General features: G+C 32.2%; 1 protein-coding gene across 3 annotated transcripts in view; it reads left to right on the top strand.

Annotated features, from left to right (window-relative positions):
- The window catches only part of Mppe (Metallophosphoesterase), a 53,482-nt gene extending 32,759 nt beyond the window's left edge, over positions 1-20,723 (top strand). For all 3 annotated transcript variants that reach the window (XM_076462146.1, XM_076462147.1, XM_076462148.1), the window contains exons 8-9: positions 894-1,071; positions 14,133-20,723. In XM_076462146.1, the coding sequence (XP_076318261.1) occupies positions 894-1,071; positions 14,133-14,314 (360 nt within the window). In that variant the 3' untranslated portion in view covers positions 14,315-20,723. The remainder of the gene's footprint in view (positions 1-893; positions 1,072-14,132) is intronic.
- The last annotated feature ends 3,747 nt before the right edge of the window (positions 20,724-24,470 follow it).

The raw sequence follows: 24,470 nt of genomic DNA, 5'->3' as shown, positions 1-24,470 counted from the left end.
CTTAAAAGGTTTGCTAATGCAAATAAATTTCAGTAGTTCTCTAAATAGAGAGGCATTCGAGAAATCTTTTCTTCCTACTGAAACTTTTCTCTTTGTGACACTGATTAATATTTCACTTATTACACTAACTTTTTCTAATATTCAGTTAATGAAGGATATCATACTATCTACACAGTTAAATGAGTAATGTCTGTACATGTGTGGAAAGCTCTTTAAACTTTATTAAAGTATAGAAAAATGAAATTAAAAGCAGCAAAATATGGAAAGCATCACCATATGTGTAAATGAGAAGTGGGTGTAAATAATACAATGCACTGAAAAGGGAAAGATATGTGGAGAATGAACTTGTTCTCTTTTTATCCAGAATCCTATCTCAGACATCATTGTTTGTATTAAGGCTTCATCTGTGAGTTTTTTATTTGTTTTTAGTGATATCTTGACTGTTAAATTTTAATTTTTACCCCAGATACACAGGTTTTGAATGCACTAAATCTTGTGTCTCTTAGTAAACAAGACAATCATTTCTGACCAGTCTGTTTGGCTTAAAGTATTTTATGTACTAGAGGTGTTTGATGGATATTACATGTTGTGGAACAGATTTAACCTTGCAGTCATTGAGAGACTGCATGGCCACTGGACTCCTTCAGAATTTTTCTCACCTAACCATGAGTAATTTATATGAGTCACTTAAGTACTTTAATTACTTCATATACATACCATTGACTTCATGGTTTGTGCATTCAATTACAGAATACCATAGTAAAAAAAGTGCTTTGTATGTAAAGAAAGCTTCCCCTAGTGGTTCAATTAAAGTAAATATTTTAGATTGTTATTTCTTGTTTCTAATATCCATTCTTTCCACATTAAAATTTGTTTTGTTTTACTGTTTGCAGTCAGCTCACATAACCTATAGCAATGGATCAGGAATGCTTATGGATGAGTATCCATGGGCTGTTGGAAAAAAATTACAAACACTAAATCTTAATGACAAGCAGGTACATGAGATAGTTGTACCTACATGTTCTTACCGTATGGGAAAAGAGAAGATTGGCTATGGAGCAGCAATACTAGGTAAGTTAAATAAATTAATTTGTTGTACCACTACTACTGGTACTACACACAAATTTGCTGTGAAGCTGTGCTGCTGTACAGAGGTTTATTGATTGTGTATCTAGACTACTATTTAAAAGTGTGCTGTCTGTGTAATTGTACTGCTACACAGAGGTCTGTTGATTGTTTCTTTATTATTACACAAAAAGCTGTTAAATATAACTTTCTTGTCACATAAAGGTTTCTTGACTCTAGTTGTGTTGCTACATAAGCATCTGTTGACTTTGTAGTTGTAAACTTACTTATAACACTGATGAATGTTTAGTGTACTATTATTGCTGATACATAAACACTAGCTGACCATGTACTTATACAAATAGCTAAAGTGTTTCTAATGTTTACTGCTGCATATAGATTTTGTAACATAATAGCTTCACTACACTATAATTTTATGTTGAATTTAGCTGTACTGTTAGTCAGTTGACTGTGTACTGTTAATTAAATCATCCAAGACAATTGATTTAAAATTAAATTTATAATTTTGTTTATTAATGAGAAGAGAAAAGTATTAAACAAATAATTTCAACAGTCCATTAGTTGGTTTCTATGCACATCAGGCATGTGATGGGAAATGCGAATTGTGTCTCGGAACGCCTGGAATGATTATCAACAGATAAGCAGAGAACAACGTTTTGATCTTCCTATGTTATCTTCTACAAATTATTGGTTATCAGTTGTGCAGTCTTAAATAAGTACTTGGAATAAATATATCTAATGTACATCTTAACAATTCACTTCATTTAATATCAATATGGAGTGTGGTAATTATAAACAACTAGGTCAGCATGGCATTGATTGCTTGATTTTAAAGTATTGATAAGTTCTTGAGGTATCTTTGACCACTACCCAAAAAGAGCTCCTTCAGTGTTTGAAGTCATGTAACAGGATACCATTCAGTTTAATGAACGATACCCATCTCCCTAACTTTTCTAAAATGCAAAATCAAAGTGCATATGTCACAACCTTTTTACAGTTATATTCTAAATTTAATAAACAAGTTTATTATCAATGTGTTATTTTAAACCAAGCATTAAAACAGACTATGATTCAACATTTTATATTATGTAAGATTTAACTTGCTCATGCCAAAAGAAATATTGAAACAAGTTCTTTATATTGATTTCCTTATGTCACATGATGCATCTCCCATCTGTTTCTCTTATTATTTTAAGTTTTTTTTTCATTCCCTTGAAAGGCTTTCAAAGAGGCCAGTCAATTAGATCTTCAAGGAATAGATGATGGTATGTCATAATGTAAAATGGAAGGATAATTTTGTCCCTCATATGAATATGCTAAAGATTATTCCTTTTTGCATACATTTGTTAGACAGTTTACCTCAAATTATGTGAAACTGTTGTGGAGCTCCTAACTGCAAATGAAACATTTTTATCCTACTTGTAGCTCAATTATAAAGGTAATTAAATTATAATAAGGACATTCTGTATATTGTACTCAATTTCACACTGAAAATAAATGTGTAAAATATTTTGGACCATCCCTATTGGGACCAAAAACAGTTCTACAGTGTTTTATCAGTTGATTGGAGAAAGTTTTAACTCCAAATGTATGAAACATTAGCTTACATAAGAAAACATAAATTAAAAACATTAAATAAAAATATCTCATGTTTGTAATTTATTTATATAATTTATGTTAAAATATGCAGTTGTTCTATAAATTAAAAATGGGTATTTTGAATTTATTTTGTATTTTTCAACTTTTCATTTTACCCTACATTGCTTATTTCACTACAGAAGTGTTAGAGAAAATAACAGATCAAATGTATAGTTTTACAACAATAACATTCATTTAAGAGATTCTAGAGGTTATACAATGAAATATGAAAACTATAAGATGAAGAAAAGGCATTTTTATTTTTTACATGAAAATCAGTTGTACTCAAATTTTAGTCAGAATAACTATAAATTCCCACACAAGTCTTTACTAGAAATACTTTATTAAAATTCCAATCTTTTGTTACATGTAAACATACATGTAATGTTTACTGAAAGCCTACCAGTTTTCATGAGTATATAGTAAATTCAGATTTTAGGATGTAGACAACATATCTGTCCACAGCATTCTTTTACTCGTACTACATTACATTTCTCTTCGAAGATGGTGTCAAATCTGGCTTGAGACTCACTTAATATGAGCAAATGTTTGTTATCTGGTTGCAGATTAAAATATGATTCATTAGTGAAGAGAATATTACCACTGCTTTGTTATTGGGTACATTCTTGTAATCTTTTTGCCATTTGCTTTGAGTGGAATGGACCTCCATGGGCATTTGACATGTATGCTTGTAAGCCAGTTTCTAAGTAATGCCCATTTGTGGCTGTGAGCACCTAATTCAGTCTCTGACAAAATCCCTACAACTGCAGCAAGCCAAAACTGACAGATAGTAATCACCTGTTTGTGTTTTTACGTAACAGTTGATTTTGTTTAATGTCCCAGCAACTGTACCATTTGGTTTGGAAGTGGGTCCACATTCTGTTAATGATAATCTGAGGTAGTTGTGGCTATTTTGCAATAGCATGCTTTGATTTGTTAGCTTCTGTTAATATGAACATATTTGAAGTCCATTTATGATTCATGAACAGTTAGAATAACTGAAACTCTGTGATTTATTTTGAAACAATATTAAAACATGATTTGCAACTTCTATAGTTGTTTTTGTGCAAAATGGACTAAGTATTTTCCTGGACTACTAAATAAAGATATAAGGTAAGTTTTATTGAGTATTTACAGTGTACTGCTATGTAGAGATCTCATTGTAATGGTGTTACTACATAAAAGTCTGTCGATGGTGTGGCTTCACCATTAAATAAGATTTGTTGAATAAGTAGCTTTACTACTGTATACAAGTCTGTTTAACCTTGTGTAGCTAAGCTGTATGTAATGGCCTACTGGTTGTACCAAAATATTTTTCAAATATTCTTTCAAATAGAATTGTTGGAGGCCAATTGAGAGTTGTTAACAGAGCTGGAAGTTTGATTGTCTTTCATTGATTGTAAATTTTTTCTCATGTGCATTTTTTAAGAATATAAAAGTGTTAGAATTAGAATACTTTAAGTATCTTATTTAATTGGATGGGTTTCTTTAATGGTAACTACAAAATGTAAATTGATTAATATGGGCGTGGTAAAATGTTTGTGTGTGAGATCCATTGATTGAAATTAAACATAATAATAAAGTACTAGTTATCTTTATTTTAAAGAGACATTAATACTATTTACAGTGAAATGTTTCTGTTTTATTAATAAAAGTTAGTAACAAGTATGAAATAATGTTTTAATGACTAAGTAATAGCAGTTGATATCTCAGAATATTTGTTAGCCCTATACAGAGATACATTGAAAATGTAATTAAAGTATATTATTGACAATGAACATGAATAAATTTAGCATCAGAACATAATTACTAAATTAAGTTTTAATATTATATAAGATGTAAGTTCTTAATTGTATTAGGAATATTTGTAAATCCTCAATCTCCTCTTATATGAGAATTGTAACATATACCCTCTACGTCTTCTCGTTTCTCTAATTTATTTATCACCTCCTTGAAAATACTGATTTAACACAAGTTACTTATTATAATATAGATATTACTCAGGCAAAGCATAATGTTATAGTCTTTGATCCTATTTCTTTACGATACTGCCACACCCTCTCACAAGTTGCCAGTAGTTCACTCTGTTGTTTAATACTATATTATTTATAACCAATAGAAAGGTAAAGTTTTAATTTATCAAATTATATTTCATACTGTGTTGCTTCCTTCTGTTCAGAGTATTGTCCATTTTGCCTCCAGTATGAAAATTTATCTTATGGTATTCACATAAATTAACTTAGCTAGGTTTACAAGGCTGTTGTCAAATAGTTAGTGTAAGATAAATTATCACAGCACTTTGTTTGCTTTGTGTATATTATCATACTTAGATGCATTATTTAATTAAAAGTTATGTAATATAGTATATAAAAATAATAAAACTTCTTTCATCAACAGTTGACACACACACACACAAAAAAAGGGGAAACGGGTACAATATTTCTTGTTTGTTGTGTTATATTCTTTAATTACTATGATCAAAGTGACTAAAATATAAAGATTGGACACTTGTTGAGATAAATAATGGTAAGCTGGTACAAATATGAAAAAAAAATTTCATTATGTGTACTTGCAAGTAGCTTGTATATTACATAATTCAATATCGTAAGTGGAATATATATTTGAAAAATGATTTACAACTTGTGTGGCAGGATTAGTAGATGGGAGTATGTCATAGAGCAATAAAATGTAAGTATAAATGGATATATACTGTTATAAGCTTTAAGCTGATAAACAATTGTAGTTTCCTATTGCAGATTGCAGTCATTCTAGAAAGAAAAATAAGTAATTTGTATTTATTTTATATTTCTTTATGGCAGTTATGATGTTGATCAAATTGAACAGATGCATAAAGAGTTAAGGTGGATAAAATAACAGAATATAATGTTCTGATATACAGTTAAAGCCTGTATAAGACAGAAATCTGTACAAGCCAGAATTATCAAAATGTTGCAGCATCATCTTAAGATTTCTCTTATAAAAGGCTCTCTATGTGGCGGAACCTGCATAATGTGGACAGAAAACTATTTTTCACCTATCTCATCTATCAACAAGTAGGATTAGAGCCTGAGTAAGGTGGAAAAAATGTTTTTGATTAAATATTAATTTCGTATTTAATTAACAATTTCTTTAAATATTAATAAAGTTTCAGACATTTTGTTACAGTAAGTACATATTACGGTTAAGAAATGTCTGTCCCTTTTCCTGCCATCATTATTCTGGAGGTCATTATTTGAAAGAACAATTGACTGTACTTATGGTCACATTTTCTGATGGAAACTAGAGAAATCATGGGTAATTGGTAAAAGTGAAAAATCTGTGCTATTTCAAAAATTTAAGAAAGAATCAATTTCCTGTGGAATAGAAAGCAAATAATAAAGCATGAATGAAAAGTGCTACATTCAAGGAGTTTTTGAACAAATTAAACAAAAGAATGGAACAAGAAAATATAAATATTCTACTTTTCCTAGACAACACAACTTGTCACTCAAAAGTTCAACTTTCAAAGGTTTGTTTAGTCTTTTTACCTCCATGTACAACATCAGTTCTACAGCCACTGGATAATGGAATTATACAGTGTATAAAATTGAAATACAGATAACTGATGATTCAGCATATTATTGCAAACATGGACGACTGTAAGAGAGCATCTGAAATGACCATGAAAATTGACATATTAGATGTAATTGCATTTTTAAGTGATTCAATCAAATGCATAAAAGACAATAAAGTGCTTTCAAAACTGGATTTATTCTTGATAATGGTGGAGATTGTGGATAAGTTGTTTGTTATGATGATTGTAGTGAAATCCAAACTCTGACTGAGAAGATTGATGCTGAGGATTTATTGAATACAGAAAGTTTTGTGAACATTGACAAGAAAGTTTTAACAGAAACTGATGAAATTTATTTAAAATCTATAATAGGATCACAAGATAGTAACAGTGTGAGAGATTAAGAAGATGAACAATAGAAAAGATTGTGAAGAAGTAGAAATTCCAACTTTATCACATGTGTTAAGTTATATTAACGCTATCAAATTGTATGCCAAAATGAAAGGGAGAAAATGAACTTCATAAAAAGACCATATAATTGGTGTTCTCTTTTAACCACATGAGAAAGTCCATTAAAAAAATGAAACAGTTGAAATTGGACACTTTCTTCAAATAAATTTGATTGTGTAAGAGTTTGTGTAGTTATTTATATTTTGAATGTCCATTCAGTGATGACGAGAAAACCCACTTGTAGAGAAATATATATGTAAAAATGGCTGGTTTGGGTTGAGAAATGTTTTATGTAGAGAAGCGAACAATGTTTTGACCTTCTTTGGTCATTTGAATGTCTATTTTTGTTCTTATTATAATAAATATAGTAAAAACAATATAATTTTATTCACAAACGTCTTACTTCCCTTGAGTCAAGCAAGCCGGAAATTTTACTTGGTCCCATGCGATTCCACCTTAAACAGGTTTTACTGTAGTACTTTCCTCCACTCATAAATTAGCTTTTCCATTTTGTACTGCTTTCTATATGCAAACCTCTTTGATAATGGATGTACCAAGTCTTTCACCCCCACTCCCCTACTTGAATCAAATATTCCAACATGTCTCATGCTTCATCATGTTTCCACGCTCCACCAATAGAAGAGCACTACTTTTCAATACTCAGTGTTCCTACCTTACCCTAACTACTATTTTACAATACCTTACCTCAATCCAGCTCCTGGCTAGTGCTTTTCACAGGAATTCTAAGGGGTTTTCTGGACATCCTTTTTTTCCTTGCTTCCACATTGGTCCATCTGCTGTCTTTGGTTCTAGCCCTGTAAGTGTGGTTTCTTTGTTGTTGGGTCTTTTGGGTTATTTTGCCACATTGTTATGGACACATCTCCTTGTTCCTTATCTACAGGACCTTCAAATGGCCTTGTTTTTGAAGTGTTTCATGTTTTACATAATTTTGGAGTCTTTGAGGTCAAGGGTAGTTTTATCCAACAACAATCCACTCTTTCTCATCTGGTGGCATGTTTTTTCATGTCAGAGCCAAGTATAGCATTGATTCCTTCTATTGGCCCTCCCCTTCCCAGCCCTTAACTTTTCCTCCTTCCATGGTGCCACTGTTCATCATCTTCACAGTAATGCATGGTATGCCAACAACAGTTCTAGTGGCTATGCAGTAGGTTTGGATTTGGCAAAGCGCATCTGATGGCCTTCCTTCATTGGGAGGAGACTTATCCATCATTTGAGTTCATAAAATATTGTCAGAAGTATTGGTCTTACCTTTCTCCAGCATGCATGTTTCCTTTCCTTTCTTCTTCAGGATCCTTTGGTGCACTAGCATCTATCTAAGGTAGTACAAGACATCCTCATATGACAGGCTATCCCACTTTCTAGCTGCAGTTCGGTCGGGGGGATACTTCTGCCTGTTTATGGTTTCTTAGAAGATCAGAAGCTTTAAGATGATCATCAGCCTGTCCAATCTTACCATGTTCACACCCCATAATTCACCATGGAATTCTACTTTTTCTTTCAGTAAAGTTTTTATATGAGTTTTTGAATGACAACATTGGATGTACTCCAATTCTTACTTGCATATTCCTATATCAAAGCATTGTCATTCTTTTCTTCAGTTTGTCTATTATAGGATGGTTTCCCATTTTTGTGGCCTACACTTTGGGCTGGCTTTGGCACTAGACATTTTCTAGCAGGTGGTGTTAACCTTCACTTTTCATCTTCTTGCCCTGGGATTTTACTTTCACATAACTGGCTTTTTTCTCACTCTTTCCAAATGTGAGTTGGCCTGTCATACTTGTTAGCTTCTTCTCGAAGATGCTCGAGTGGATTGGTGGTTTACATGGAAAACATCCCTCCTTCCTCCTATGCAGTAACTAGGTCATTTATGTGTTTCCTTCACACCCATCTCAGGTGGGCTCAACCTTAACTTCTTCAGCTATGTTATATGGAACTTGTCATTTGGAATGCCATGTCTGCTCCTTCACTTACAAGGTTCTATCATTTTCAGTGATGTGATCTATGACTTCTATCATACCACTTAGTCAGACTTATATGCAATCCTTTCAATGGATTCTCCATGAACAATGGAACTGTGTTTAGGATCCCCTGGTTTCCCATTGCCCTTCCTTCTTATGCTGTGGACAATTTCTGACATTGGTTGAACAAATCTCATCCACAGGCTGGTGTCCTGTTTCCTCCTCTGTGACAAGATATCCATATCTTCATGGATGCAACTCTTCAGTGCTGGGGTGTAGGGGTCAACCACTGAGTGACTTTGGGTTGTTGGTTAATGGAGGAACATTCTCTTCATCTTAACATCCTTGAATTCCTTGTTGTTCATTGGCTTTGGATATTTTTTTCTTGTCTCCAGAGGTTGGTTAATCATGATCCACTTTGAACGTTCTACAGTAGTGATTCATATCAATCACCAAGGGACACCTGATCAAGATTCCTTGTTTTCTCATGTTAAATCTTCTATTTTGGGCCACAATCGTCATGTTTGTTTTAGGGCATGTTGTGTACCAGGATGCTTACAATCTTGTGGTGAATTGTCTTTCCTGACTAGACCAGATTTACATATCAATGTGGTCCCTTCATCACTTACTTTTTTGGGTTCTTTGTGATCATATGGGTTCTCCTCATATCTGTGCATTTACCACCTCCTTCATTCATTAGTTCTCTTTGTTATGGTATCTAGTTTCTCATCCTTAAGCTTTGACTGTAGATATCTTTAGATCCTGTCTAAGCAAGTTTCTTTTTGTTTATTCTCCTATCAAGTTACTACATAGGGTAGTCTCCCTTATCCATTCCACTCCAGACACAGTCCATCTTATTGTTCCTTAAGTGTTCCCTCAACACTGGTTTCCTTACTTCCTCTAATTTCAATTGTTACCTCATATTATTTCCCTTTATTCCTGACCTCCTCCATCAAGTACAGTTACCAGTTTTGCATCCTGTATTTCAGGTCTTTCATTTTCTCACCTGGCTGTTTTCAGGTTCCTGGTGAGGAGATCTAATTTCTCACATCAGGTGGCATTTCATTTAGTTCATTCCATTTTTTTGTCTTTCATGATTGTGTATCAGTGGAGATGGAATATTTTCACATCTTGGCTTTGGTTCAGGGGGTTACACCTTCACATCCAGTGGTCCCTGGTGCCTCAGGGGTTTTTCTATGGCTTTTTCTTCAGAAGAGGTCTTCAGTCTTCTCAGTATCTGGATATTGGGCAGCCTTGTCCCATACCTGCTGTTTTTCTCTTTACTACAGGATCTTTATTTCCCATGCTATTACTCTTTTGCTTATTTCTTCTCTTTCACGGATGTCTGTTCCTTGCTGGCTTGTTTTGGATATTGAGTGAACCAATTAACATAAGTCTTCACAGGTTTGGAGTTGTTCATCTTCTTCCCTCTGTATTGTTGGTTATATAAAGACTAAGTGGGTTGTTTCCATCTCTATCTTGATCATTCCTCGTTTTCTCTGGTGACAGTGATATTATTGACCTTTGGACATTTCAGAGCAGTCTTACAGTTGCTGGGGTTGATTGCATGCAATGGACTTCTCTTCAATGCCATGTCATACCCTGGAGTCAATCATTTCCTAACATCCCCAGTTTTAGGGCTTGAGGTGAAGGTGGTATTACCCTCATTCTACTCTTGTGTAGATGTCAGTACCCAACAAGGAGGTTTTAGAGGTAGTTGATTTGCTGAATAAAGTCCACTGCACTCTAGCCATTCTACACAATGAGGTGCATCCTTCTTTACCCACATTCCTTCTGTGAGATTAAGTTATTTGTTTATCTGATTGGGATCACTTTCCTGATTTATTCTCTTCCCACTTGAATGTGTTCCCTTCCTTTTCCACCAAGTGTACTTATTCCTGTTCATGGTGAAGAGATGCCTGGTTCAGAAGTGGTGTAGTGCCTCTTCTCAGATCATCTGATCTATTTCTCTCTCATTTATAGATGTATCCTTCAGATGTTTTTGAGGGGTACATCTTTCTTCCATCTCACCAGTTCCTCCTCCTTTTCAGTATAGAATTCTGGCTAAGAGAGAAAGAACTGTATCAGAAGTTATAATATTCCTATACTGAAATGTATTTCTAATAGGTACTTCCCACAATCTTCCTGTGGTTATTTCTTCTGCTAAACTTTGAAGTGATGGTTTGGTAGTGGTACATAGAGGGAGTCACATGCATCACATGATAGTAGTACTTTTCTATGGGGAGAGAGAAAACCCATGATGATTTGCATGGTAGGCACATTGGAATCTATGGTTTCTATAGGGGAGGTGCAGAAGGATTGTGGCATGCATTATGAAAAAAACGTTTGGATATGGAGGGCATTACAAACCAGGAAAAGCTAATCTTGTGAGCCAAGGTTAGTATCTATTGAAAAAATATTTTCAATCTAAAAAATATATAACTTTTACAAAAAAAAAGTTTGATATTTAGTTAGGGTTTTAAGAGATTATGCAAATTAAATCTGACAGTTTTAGTTTTAAAAAGTATTTTTAATCTAAACATGGAAACTGCCTTGTACTTGGAGCAGTCAACATCTGATTCCATATATTCACAAGTTTTTTATACAAGTACTTAATTTAAAAAATGTTTCATATATATAATATTATACACACAAAAAACGTGCAAGGTTTACTGGGTAGACATCTGACAGATGGAGTCACATCAGCTTAACTTCTTGCTTAGGGCAATGTATAACCAACTCTCTTGTCCAGTTAACTTAGGTGGAAAGTGAGTCAGGTTGAAAAGTGTCCAGGTTGTTCTTCAGGTTGTATTGTGGAACACATTTCTGCAGAATATAAGAAGGGACTTTGTAGGTATACACAGAGGCACATTTAGGTCTTGAGGGTTCTAGAACAGTATGCTGTTATGATTTGTGAAGGATTGCATAATTGATATAGTATAAGGAAGCATTTAATTCATGAAAGAAGTAACAATTTTGAGAAAGACGAAACTCAGTTTATGAAAAGTGCTTATATATGGTGAGGCACATAGTGATCTTTCATCATCATCAGTGTTTTTCCTGATATTATGTTAACTGGGCAATGACTTGATATGGTAGCATGAAGCCTAGAAGTTAAGGAGTTAATACTAGAACTTACTGTACCAAGAGAGGAAAATGCCACATGGACCAGTGAGGGAAAGTTTCTTAAGCCTGAAGGGCTTCTTGGGGACTGTTGCAATAAAGACTGGAGTTTTGAGCTATTTGCAATGGAAATAGGATTTTGAGGGTTTGTTTGCTACTACAGTAGATTTCTTGAAAAAGGTCAGTGGAGTGAGGTGATCCCAGAAAAAGGTGCTGAAAGAAAATAGGTCAGGTTGCTAAGAATATTGCTACATGAATTTGTAACCACACAATAAAACCAGATGCAAATAGGGACTGGTGATACCCAGTGCTCAATGGTTGTGTTTGTTTGCTGCTGGGATTGGCATAGGTGCTATTCTGGAATAGACCCTAAAACAGTGACACCTATGGTTTCTAGCTGAGGACCTGAACATCAAATGTCAACCTCCTAAATAGATAACAAACATTGTTTTCAGGGAAAAAAATTAATTTTATTTGTTATTGTCTATGTTATAATTTTATACAGGTCAGTTAGTTAGACTGACCTCATTACTATCGTAAAAATCAGGAAACATTTCTAAATTACCACTTTTTGCTTTCTTGAATAACTGCATATTGTAATAGAAAACCACAATTGTTTATCCTAAATAATGTGAAACCTAGAATAGTATATATTTATCTATTTTATTGTTTTATTGCCTTTTAAACCATACCTAACTTATAATCCAACATTATTTAACATAGTAAGTTTCTAATGTTTATTACTTTTATAGTAATAAAAGAATACAAATGAAAAACAAGAAATATAAAACTTACCTGAGTGTTATTTTTCTTTGCTAATAGATATTGTTGAAACTTAAGCCTACTTTTTTATAGTAATGATACTACCAAACTAAATAAATTTTTATCTAACAGAATAATAACATTTAAAACAGACAATGTTCCAAAACTATCGTAATTTTTATAGACTTCTAACTATGCGATAAAGGCAGTTATAATTCAGCTAAGCTTATTGATGTGTTTCCTGTGGAAATAAAGTTTGAACTGGAAGTGAAATAGACAACTTTTGCTACAAACAATTTAAAATTATGTTATTTGATAGAATAAAACTTTGGCATTCCATTGGTTATAAAAATAATGTATAAAATGTCAAAGAAAACCACTGGAAAGAGAAGGTGTGGTTTCTAGTTTGTGGCTCTATAAACAAAAAGATTGAAGGTTATAAAAATTATGCTCTGCTTGAGTAATATCTGTATTATAATAAGTAATTTACATTATATTTTGTTCTTCTGAGAAAGGTGGTAAATAAATTAGAGAAGCAGGAAGACATAGAGAGCAAATGTTACAGTTCTCATGCAAGGGGAAACTGAGGATTTCTTAAAATATTTTCTTATAAAATTAAGAACTGAAAACTCATATAATAGTAAAATGTATTTTATTAGATATATTTTGATGCCAAGTTTATTTGTATACACTGATAATCAAGTAGTTTAATTAAATATTGAATATAATTTTAAAAGTTTATCATGTGTGTACTCTGATCTTCCAAATGTGAAAGGATTAATGAAACAAATTCATTTTGATTTGATTGTCAGCATCACTACAATGGCCAGAAAATAAAATATGCTGAATGAAAGAAATATGTTTAATCTGATATTGATTTCACTGAAAACTACTTCTTAGTCCTTATGAAAATATCCATAACTTTAGGGATGTATATTAAGTTTTAAAAGAAATTATTTGTGAAGAAATTGTTTTCCTGTTTCGTTGTGCATTTTTGTTTTTTAGTTACTATTATGTAGTTTAATTCTTTACACAAAAGGCAATCTTACTGATATACAAGCACATTCACAGACTTTAGTTCTAGTTTCATTTTTAATGCATATTTGTTTCAAGAATAATTGATATGATAGAGATAATTAAGTGATGTTTCAATAAATTGGATGTGGGTAACTGATGTTTTTGTAAATTGCAAGAGATTGTTACTTCTAATGACTGGAGTTACTTAACTGATGTTTCTGTAATATGAAAGTGATTATAGTTCTTTGAACTGAAAATGGTTAAGTTATGTATTTAATTAGAATTGTTTAAAGATGTTTCTATTTGTCTGGATGTAAGTAATTGATATTTCTATTAATGTAAAGTATATGACAGATATAACTGTGAGCTGAAAGTGGTTATCTGATGTTTATATTGATTTGCAGTAGCTGATGTAAGTTTCTTTGATATTCATCTGTACTGGAAATAAGTGATTTTTGTGAGTGAATAGTTATTGCTTTATTTTTCTTAATGTGATATAACTGTTATACTTCTGATTCTTCCAGAACATGATGGAACTCTGCATTACACAGTCCTGTGGCTTCCTTCTCGATTTTTTCAGCTATACACCTATATAGTTTTCTTGGTTGTTCTTGGACTAATGCTGGTATTGCTTGCAATAAGAAGACTGAGCTTCCATAACAGATTCTACACGCATCTCCCAGTGAGATTTCAAAGAATGAAATGAAATATAATTGTTAGCTTTTATATTTTTCAAGATCATAATAATTTCAAAACCAAAATGGTAAAATTTGAAATATTTTAATTTTGTATTCTTATCTTTCTTAAAGATTTTATTCTAATATATCTGAGGATATCAATTTTATGAAGTGAAACAAAACAATAGACATTTGGACTTTGTATGGTATTAAACAGTACAAAATATTGTATATTTTGCTCAATAGTTCAAGAGCTAAATTTCAAAAGAAGGCTGGAAATAGATTCTGTTTACGTAACCTACTGGAAAAGGTTTAACTGTTTTATATAATTACCTCATTCTTGGGAGTTATTACCTGCTACTTAGATAGATGTAACATTGAAAGCAGCACTTCTACAACAGATCTCAAGGTTTTAAGATAAGTGCTTGACCCTCTGAAAGTTCCAATATTTTAACAGTAAAAATATGAGATATGCACTAGTAAACAAATGGAAAGCAAAGTTCATGCAGCCTTCCTTAATACAAAACACCAAATGTTTCATGTCATTTCATTTGCATTTATTACACAAAGTATAAAATATACAACTTAAATGGTTGGTATCAAACTGTTTATGGAATGTCTTAAACCCATTGTTGCCTTAATCCTCACTGAAATAATACTCTAGGACTAGTGAATAGACATATTTTTGAAAGTATCACAAATGTGTCTTTGAAGTTTTCAATATGGTGTACAAATGATCGGGTACTGTAGAGTTCCAAATAATCATACATGTACGATTATTTATTTTTAGATGCTTTTCCACCATGTGTAATACTTATTCGGGACTGTATGATAATTATGTTTTGGCTAACAAGGCAGAGAAAACTGCTGTTAATGCTAACTTGAGAGTAATCAAAATCTTGACCACCTCTCTTCCCTGACAAATCCCTAAGTGGGTGTTACTCTCATTAGTCATTGCGAGTCAAACAAGTGCAGGCTAGACCATCTAATTATTAGCACCCTGTGACCTATCAAGAGCCATGTCATAAAGCAGTGGGGAGGATTTGGCCTATTCAAAACTCAAAGTGTTGGGTTGAGGAATAATTTGTGAGCGTTTTTTCAAGTTAAAAAAAATATGTTCATAAATGAAACGCTTTCACAAAATATTTCATGTCATTTGGTAGATAATTTTTTGCTCTAATAGATGGTGTGTTTGATTTTCATATGCCTTTAATTTTTGCTTTCATTTTCAGCTCATTAAATGGAATGTCAAGTGGACAAAATCGAGCATTTTCGACACCATCTGCTTTTCACATTTAATTTCTTGCAATTTCGTTTAAAACAATGCATACTATATACCTAGGTATTACATGAAATAAAGTATCATAATAATTGTTTTGGGTGTAATGTGTTCATGCATTGAAGTATTGTATAGTCTTGCATGTAATGCTTGAATGAAATTATTTAAAAACACTCACGAATTATTCCTCAACCTAATAGAAGCATTGTTGTAAGGGAAAATGGCAGGTTACCAGTACATAACTAACCAGTTTACTTAGATGGTTGATAAAATTAGCATTATAGTATGTTTATTTTATTACCAGTGAAAATTCAGTTTGAAAAATGTATGCATGTTATGTAAGCAAAGTTGTCACAGCTATCACTTTTCAAAATAACTTAGTTTGCACACTGTAAACTAAATAATACTGTCATATTAAACTTAAAATAAAACTATTATTTATATTTAACAATGATTGTTAGATGTGACATAGACCTCATTTACATGTTGATATATTCATATTTATTATGTAAGCAACTCTGTGATCACTGAAATTCACCTTTGTTTCTTCACTCATAATGTGTTTGAGTTTTAACAAACTACTTATATATACTGCCTTTTTTTCCCCTGCTTGAAAGTGTACTGATTGACATTCAGGCACTAACTTTTTCAAAAGGACAGTATAAATGGTCTACAATTTTCTATCAATGTTAGAGCTATTTCATAAGAATGAATATCTTAAAAATATTCAGTTGCTACCACAAACTAAGTATATATTTCTCAGTTTTCAATACTTGTTTTTCTCTAGTCAGCTTAAGTGGCTTTTATAAACTGTTTAAGGCCTTGGTATCATATTTATTTAAAGGATTTCTGAAGCTTTTTGTCCCCTTGCAAGTCTTTCCTCTACAAATATGTCCTTTACCTTCTGTTTCAGCTTATTTGCTACATGTATAAATGAGGATACATTATCTGGGTCAAAAATTCCTATTGCAATGTTCTCAACAGTGTCAGATTTTCACTATTAATTAGAGGGGTGTCAAATAAGGGTGTCATTTTTGCAGTGATGCAGTTCTTGATCTTATAACCATCAACTTTATCTTCAAGAATTTTAAGTGGATCAAATTCTTTGAGTATTTTGCTAAATGGAGAGAAATACAGATAATTCATTGGCAAAATTTCGTATGGTATTTTTATGTGGTATGTATTATGCTATGTTCCATGCTGCTGTTCTTGTTTGAGCTCATTCTTTTGATTTAGTGAGCAAATCGTCTCTATATTCAAGTACTCCTTATCATTCAGCCAACTTGTTAAACTATTCCAGTCACATTGTTTCACTTGCTTCCACTGGTTAATTGAAGACACAATAGCGAAAAGCAGTTATCTCACAAAAATACCTCAAGTGTTTCACTGCTATTGTTTGTCTGTTTATTTTCAAGTTTTGCTTTATTGCCCTTCTTCTTCATAAGTCATTCTTATATACCTATTTGGATATTTGTCACTTAACACAGAATTCTATGGCCAAAAGGGTTACAAAGTAACAACATTCAGGTGGTGCACAGTTTAGTGATTATACCGATGAAGACAGTTGTTAAACATAGCATCTGTTCACCTGGACATTTGACTGTTACCCACCTAATGTTGTATGCTGTTCATGCTAACTTCACACCTTCAAACCTTTGTCAGTTGGCAAAATAAATAGTTCATTTTTGGACTGTAATTTCTCTGCAGTAAAATAATATTACTTTAAACGTCTGGAAAACCCAAAATAAATAATTATAATGAAACGGTAGATAATGTGGTATTTTGTCCTTTATTGGTATCTAAAGACAAAAGAGAAATCTAAGAATTTATATTTATTTTATAAAAATGAATGATTTGTAGAAAATTATAGTTTAAAAAAAAAAAACTTGTACATCAGAAAGCACTTAAACGAAAACCATTGTAAATCAATCAGTTAATCGTGGTGTCATCTATTCTAATGGTTGACAACTATGATCTCACACTTCTCTATTCCTCACTGCCTGTGCTCATTTTTACAGAACAACTTTATCATCTCGAATCCATTTTTTCCCTTCATTGAGTCAAGTGAAACTGCTTGTCTTTCACTCTTCTTCCTATAGTTTTACCCACGTAGTCTCAGTTTTCTCTTAAATGTAATTATATACCAAATGCAGTGCATCTTCTCTATCCTGCATACATGCCACAGCTGTATTTATGTCTTTGCACATTGTTTTAGTTCTTTCTCATTGTATTTTTATTTGTACAACTGATCATTTGTTTAGAACACAGAATTTTAAATATTTCCAACCTTTAATTCACTAGACATGTCTACCCTATAGAGTAGGACTGACTATGCTTAACACCTGATAGTTCTTTCTTCACTTCTAGTGTGGCTTCTTGTCTTATTCTTAAGGGCACTTTATCCCTGTTCTAAATAAAACAACAAACATTGAGCTTTACATTACCATATTTAATTACTGCTTGTCCAAATTCAAGTAATTTTCTCTTTTCAATGTTTATTTTCCTTTTCTGTTCCTGTAGTAAACAGTAATGGATCTTCAATGATGTCGAGAAACCCACTTGTTGAGAAATTTATATGCAAAAACGGCTCGTTTGGGTTGAGAAAATATTTTACATAGAAGAGCGAACAACGTTTCGACCTTCTATGTAAAATAAAAGTAATGGATCTTATATTCAGAATATTCAACATGAAATCCAGTTCAAAACATATTTTCACTTTTATGTCAAAATAATGTCAATAAAATTTTATTGCAGTACTGATGGAATGTGGTTTTGTAGTATGTTGGATAAAACATGCGAGTTTTGTTTTATTTATGATTGACTGGGTATAAAAGGTTGAACCTTTCTATTAATATCTTCTGGTTTTACTGTATTATTTGTTAATTTCATTGATAGTATATATATATTCTATTCCAAAAGTGTTAAAATATATAGATATTTACTAGTTTATACTAGTGTATATCAAGAAAACATAGTTGGAAATCTTAAATTTTTAACTTTATGTTAACAAGTTTTGTAAAAAATATGATTTACTGCATGTTTACATAAACTTTATTTATCTGAGTTTAAAAGCAGTGTGACATAATATTAAGTTCTTCAGTTCCTAAGAGTTACATATAAACTTTCAGTTATTTAGTTTTCTGAAGAGTGATATAACATTAAGATGTTTTGTTCCAAAGAGTTGCATATAAACTGTTATCTTTTATAAGTGTGATATAATGCTTTGTTTGCAAGAGTAACATATAAATTCTGTCAGACAGGTTTCATAAGAACATGATGTTAAGTTCTTTTGTTGCCAAGAGTTTATAAATTGCCAGTTATTTAGATTTTAGAAATCATAAGTATTGTGCTTTCTAATCCTTTAGTTTTTACAAGTTGTTTATAAACTGTGCCAGTTATTTTAGGTTTCAAAAATAATGAATATAGTACTGTCTAATCCTTTAGTTTTTACAAGTTGTTTATAATCTGTGCCAGTTATTTTAGGTTTCAAAAATCATGAATATGGTACTGTCTAATCCTGTAGTTCTCAAGATTTGGTTATAAACTGTGCCAGTTATTTTAGGTTTCAGAAATCATGAATATAATACTATCAATTCCTTTTGTTCCCAATATTTTTTAACAAACTGTCAGTTACTTTGGTTTCATAAATTATAGATATGATACTGTCATATTATAGTATCATCAAAATCTTTAGTTCTCAAGAACTGTTTATAAATAATATTGTTTACTTAAGAGTATGATGTTGTCAAGGCCTTTAGTTTCGAAGGTTTTTTGTGTTTTTTTTAATAAAGTGTTTCAGTTATTTGGGTTGTTGAACTCTATATACATATATATTTGTGCATGTTTATAAACTATCAATTATTTATGTATCCTGCTTTATAATTTAGGTCTTTAGTTCTTGACCACTGTTTGTATTGTAACTGTCAAATATTCAGGTTTCATAAATCATAAGTATAATATTATCAAAATCTTTAGTTCTCAAGAATTGCTAGTAAATGATATTGTTTATTTAAGAGTACAACATTTTCGAAGTCTTTAGTTCTTAAGGTGTTTTTTAATAAAGTATTTTAGTTATTTGGGTTTCATAAGAGTGTGATACTTAAGGTTTTAATTCTTAAGATATATACAAATAAATATGTGTGTGTGTGTGTCATATATAAGCTATCAATTACTTATGTATCCTGCTTTGTAATTTCAGTCTTAATATTAAACATAAAATGACATATTCTTGGAGGTTTTAAAAATAGTTTTTTTTTAATTTTAATGAATACCATGTATAGAATCTTATTTGAGTAAAAATTGTAATTATGAAGCTTTACAATTAACTGAACATAAATTAATTACATGTTTGTAATTATAGCAGTAAAAACATAAAAATAAACTGCATTAACTCTGAGTTTACTTTATCAGTTTTTATGTCTATGGAATTTACTTATTAGGTGACCTTTAATGTTGAAATGTTGGTTTGATTATTCCAGATTAAACAACAGTTTAGCAATCATATTTTGAGTTTTAAGAGTATTGTATGTTATCCTTATTAGACTGTAGTCATAGTTGGAAAGAATGCTCTATAAGTTTAAGAATTATTAACAGAAAGATAGGAAATGACATTCAGGAAAGAAAAAGATACTTAGTATGCTGCAAATAATGGCTACAAACAACCATGTTTCAGAAGGTAAATGACTTGTGATAAAATAAATGTTAATTATAAACAGCAAGAATAATGATAGTGTTCCAAGAATACTAGAATTTAGTAAAAAATTGATGTGCATGATTGAGATAAAGTTAAATTAGACCAAAGAAAGTAATGATGGTTGATTATTTCTTTTTTTTTTACGTACCTTATGTATTTTTGAGTAAACAACTATGGTACTCTTTGGATCTTAAACATCTGATAGTTTCAAACAGGCTATTTAAAGAGAAAGCTTATTAAGTTGACTAAACTTCTTGTTTTATTATTTAAGATGTATTTATGGTTTTGACACTTGAATTATGGAAAGAATTCTCTTGTGGTCATATAGTTAAAGGGGTTGAGTGAAATATTTGAATATATTTGTTCAATTGTGAAATATAAAGAATGAATTTAAATATTGATAGTAAAGTAAGCAACTAGTGTTATAAATTGATTTTAAATTAAAATAAACTGTGTTAAACTGAACAGTTAAAGTAGTGACTGTGTTAACTATGAAATAATGGACACAAACAATAAGTGTAAGAACACAGTAAAACAAATACAGGATCTCTGTGGCATATCTTGGCTCTCTAAGATGCAACACAAATAGTTAAAGGTAATTTCCTCCAAATTTATCAAAACTGTATCTACAATATACATAGTTAATCAATGAGAAAATAGGCAGTAGAATGTAGAAGTATTTCAACTCCAGTTGACAATTGCAGGTAGTATTATGGTAGTTTGACTTGGTAAAACATGCCTTACTTGCAGTTGCTAGGGTGTTAACCCTTTAGCTCAGTTGATGGTGTACTTTCCAGCTGTATGAGAGGTCTCAGGTTTGATCTGAGTTGGGAACTATTTTTAAAAGAATTACCCAAGTACTCTGTGCACAAGGAAAAGTATAATACAGTATAACTATCTCATGAAATAACTCATGTTCCTTGGTTGGACAGTATAGAAAGAGATACTTCAAAGTGAATTTTCAGCATTATTTCAATTGGACTTGATTTCTGTTGTAAAAAATAACTTAATTTTTTTCTTTTAATAAGGTCAAATATTCATGCTTAAAGGACAAGAAGGTATGTGGTACTTGCATATTATACCCATGTTCTCCATTGTCATAGGCTTCTCCTCTAACTACCATTAATTTAACTTTAACTCAAATTAAAAGTTCGAACAAGATATTGAAAATGCATGGAAACTGCAACCACTTGTTAGACTGGATATTGATGTCACAAAACACAGCACAACGACACATTAAACAAACCATTTCTGGACAAGACGTAGGATGAAAGCTCTCAACTAACACACACCTCAAATTAAAACAATTAACACAATAACACTTGAAATTCAAAATTACATTATAACAACCCTGTATAATACATTAAATAAAATACAGATTAAAACATACATAGGAAATTAACCCTTTATTTGCAAAGTGATTAGAGCATTATTAGATATATTCAAACATGCCAAACAAAATTCCTTTCAATGCAATATAGTGAACAAAGTAAACCAAATGTAAATTTGAAATGTAAGAGGTAAAAACCTGAAACAATTAAAAACACCATATTAAAAAAAATTGAAGATGGTAAATACTGTAAATGAAATACCTAGAACTAAATCTAAACTTTTAAACTAAACCAACATTTATGGGTTAAATTAACCCATAATAATACATGAGGCAACATTTCAAAATCTTGCTTATATTCACATACACACGTAGAAATCATTAAATCCTTTAAAGGGGAAAGAAGAAATAAATTATTAAAAAAAACTTAAAGTATGGCCCTTAAGAGTAACACAGGAAATAAAACGCTTTTAATTTGAAACTTAAAATGATACACATAATAAATAAGTCCCCCACTGGTACAACAGTAAATCTACGGCTTTCCAACGCTAAAATCAGGGATTCGATTCCTCCCGGTGGACTTAGCAGATACCCCAATATGGCCTTGTTATAAGAAAACGCACACACACAATAAATAAATGAAAAGGTAATAAATTACTGTATGTACATATATAAACAAAACCTTGAACTAAAACTAATGAAGAATGCTGAGATTTGAAACTTCCTAAGAAGACTTCTTTGGCTGTGAAGACGAGGCTTCTGGGTTTACAGACAGTGATGAGCTACTAAGTTATTGCACAAAGAAAACCTAAGGTTTTCAAAGATAAGACTAAGAGTGATAATTTCGTCTATTGCTCTGTAACAAGTTGGAAATATGTGAATACCTTGTTTTTAAGCTGGACAATTCCGGCAACAGTTGTGAAACAAAATATAACTATACATTGAAGTTTTCCACAATATACAAATTTCATTACTTAATGGTAAATATATTCTACTACAGCAAACTTAGCAGTCTTTTATAATCTATTTAAAAGTAAAACTACACCACCTTAGTGTACGTTGACATATGGTGGTTGAATGCTGTTTATTCTTTCTTTAGATGAATAATCGCCAGTGGTGCTGTTATCTCGACTTGCTTCCTTTCCGCCTGTTTTTTTAAGACAGGACTTCGTGAGTAGCATACAACTTCAGCTTGTCGATCTGCTCAAAGCATTTTTGCTTCCCATCTTAATTTTATATCTCTTAGTTTGGTGCATTAAGAAACTATAGAACAATAAAAGGTTCACTCCGCCCAAATCTGAGAAGTTTTCCAGGCTATTCATTCAGACTTGTGTTCTATTTGCTGTCACGTCCCATGTTCTATCTTTCAGTCACATTTCCCATCTGTTGAGGTAAGAACTCGTGCCCATAAATTAATGGTAATCTCTACTTGTTTTATGCTGTAATTACAAACTACAACCAAAATTATTCCTATTATCGAATATACACTGCTGGCCAGAATCTTAAGGCCAATGAACATAAAGAAAAAATATAGATTTTGCGCTGTTAGACTCAACCACTTGTTTGAGTAGAGCTTCGAAAAATGAAAATAAGAAAAGGGAAAATAAAAAAATGTTAGCATTTAATAAGGAAAATGTGAACACTATGAAATTAGCCTAAATACTAGCTGGTCAAAAGTTTAAAACCATACCAAAAAGAAGTCCTAAACAGGGTAGGAAATGTCCAACAAGAGGTCTCAATAGTGAGTTGCACGGCCGTCATTGCGAATAACTTCAAACATTCGTTTTGGCATGGTCGATATAAGTGTTTGCTGAAGGCTGGCTGGAATGTTGTGCCAAGTGGTGAAGATGGCTTCACGAAGATCATGCACTGTTTGGAATTGACGTTCATTTCTATAGACTTCCCGTGCCATCCATCTCCAAACATTTTCAATGGGATTCAGTTCCGGCGAACACGCTGGATGGTCCAAAAAATCACGTTATTCGCCATGAAAAAGTCCTTTGTCTTGTGGGCATTGTGGATTGCAGCATAGTCCTGCTGAAATATCCAATCATATCCACACAAGTGAGGGCTTTCAGTCAATAAAGATGCTCTCTCAATCATACCAATGTAGCCAGCTGCAGTTTGACGCCCCTGTATAACCTGAAGCTCCATTGTTCCATGGAAGGAGAAAGCACCCCCAGATCATGATGGAACCTCCTCCACTGTGTCGTGTAGAAAATGTCTCCGGTGGGATATCCTTATCGTGCCAGTAACGTTGGAAGCCATCTCGACCATCCAGGTTTCATTTTTTCTCATGAGAGAACAAAACCTTCTTCCAATTTTCTACGTCCCATGCTTGGTGCTTCTTAGCAAATTTTAAACTAGCTGTTTCGTGGTGTGGAAGGTGGCGTGGCCTCTGAAGACGTTTACGGTTTTTAAAGACTTTCGCTCTTAGATGCCGTGTTATTGTTCTTGACCTGCATTCTGCGTCCGTAAGGGCCTTAATTTGGTTCGACGATCAGCTGGTGTCTTGCCGAACAACCCATCGAATCCTCCTGCTCAACGCTGGCGAAATTTTCTTGGACCGACCACTTGAAATTCTCCTTCTGTGTCCCTCAAGGTCTTTTAAGAAATTTGCAACAGCAATTTTACTAAGCCCAATTTCACCAGCGATGGCACGTTGAGAGAGACCTTGCTTTTGCAGCTCGATAATTCTGCCACGTTCAAACTCTATCAAGTTTTTAGACTTTGCCATGTTTTTACCCAATGACTAAATTTTTACACAAATGACTAAATTTCGTTGCATGTTTACCGATTAACACTTCGTTTCAGTATGATCTTAAACTATTGACCAGCTGATATTTAGGCTAATTTCATAGTGTTCACATTTTCCCTATTAAA

Source organism: Tachypleus tridentatus, chromosome 10 (assembly GCF_004210375.1).
Source record: "Tachypleus tridentatus isolate NWPU-2018 chromosome 10, ASM421037v1, whole genome shotgun sequence".
NCBI lineage: Eukaryota > Metazoa > Arthropoda > Merostomata > Xiphosura > Limulidae > Tachypleus > Tachypleus tridentatus.
This window is presented reverse-complemented; position numbering and strand designations above follow the sequence as displayed.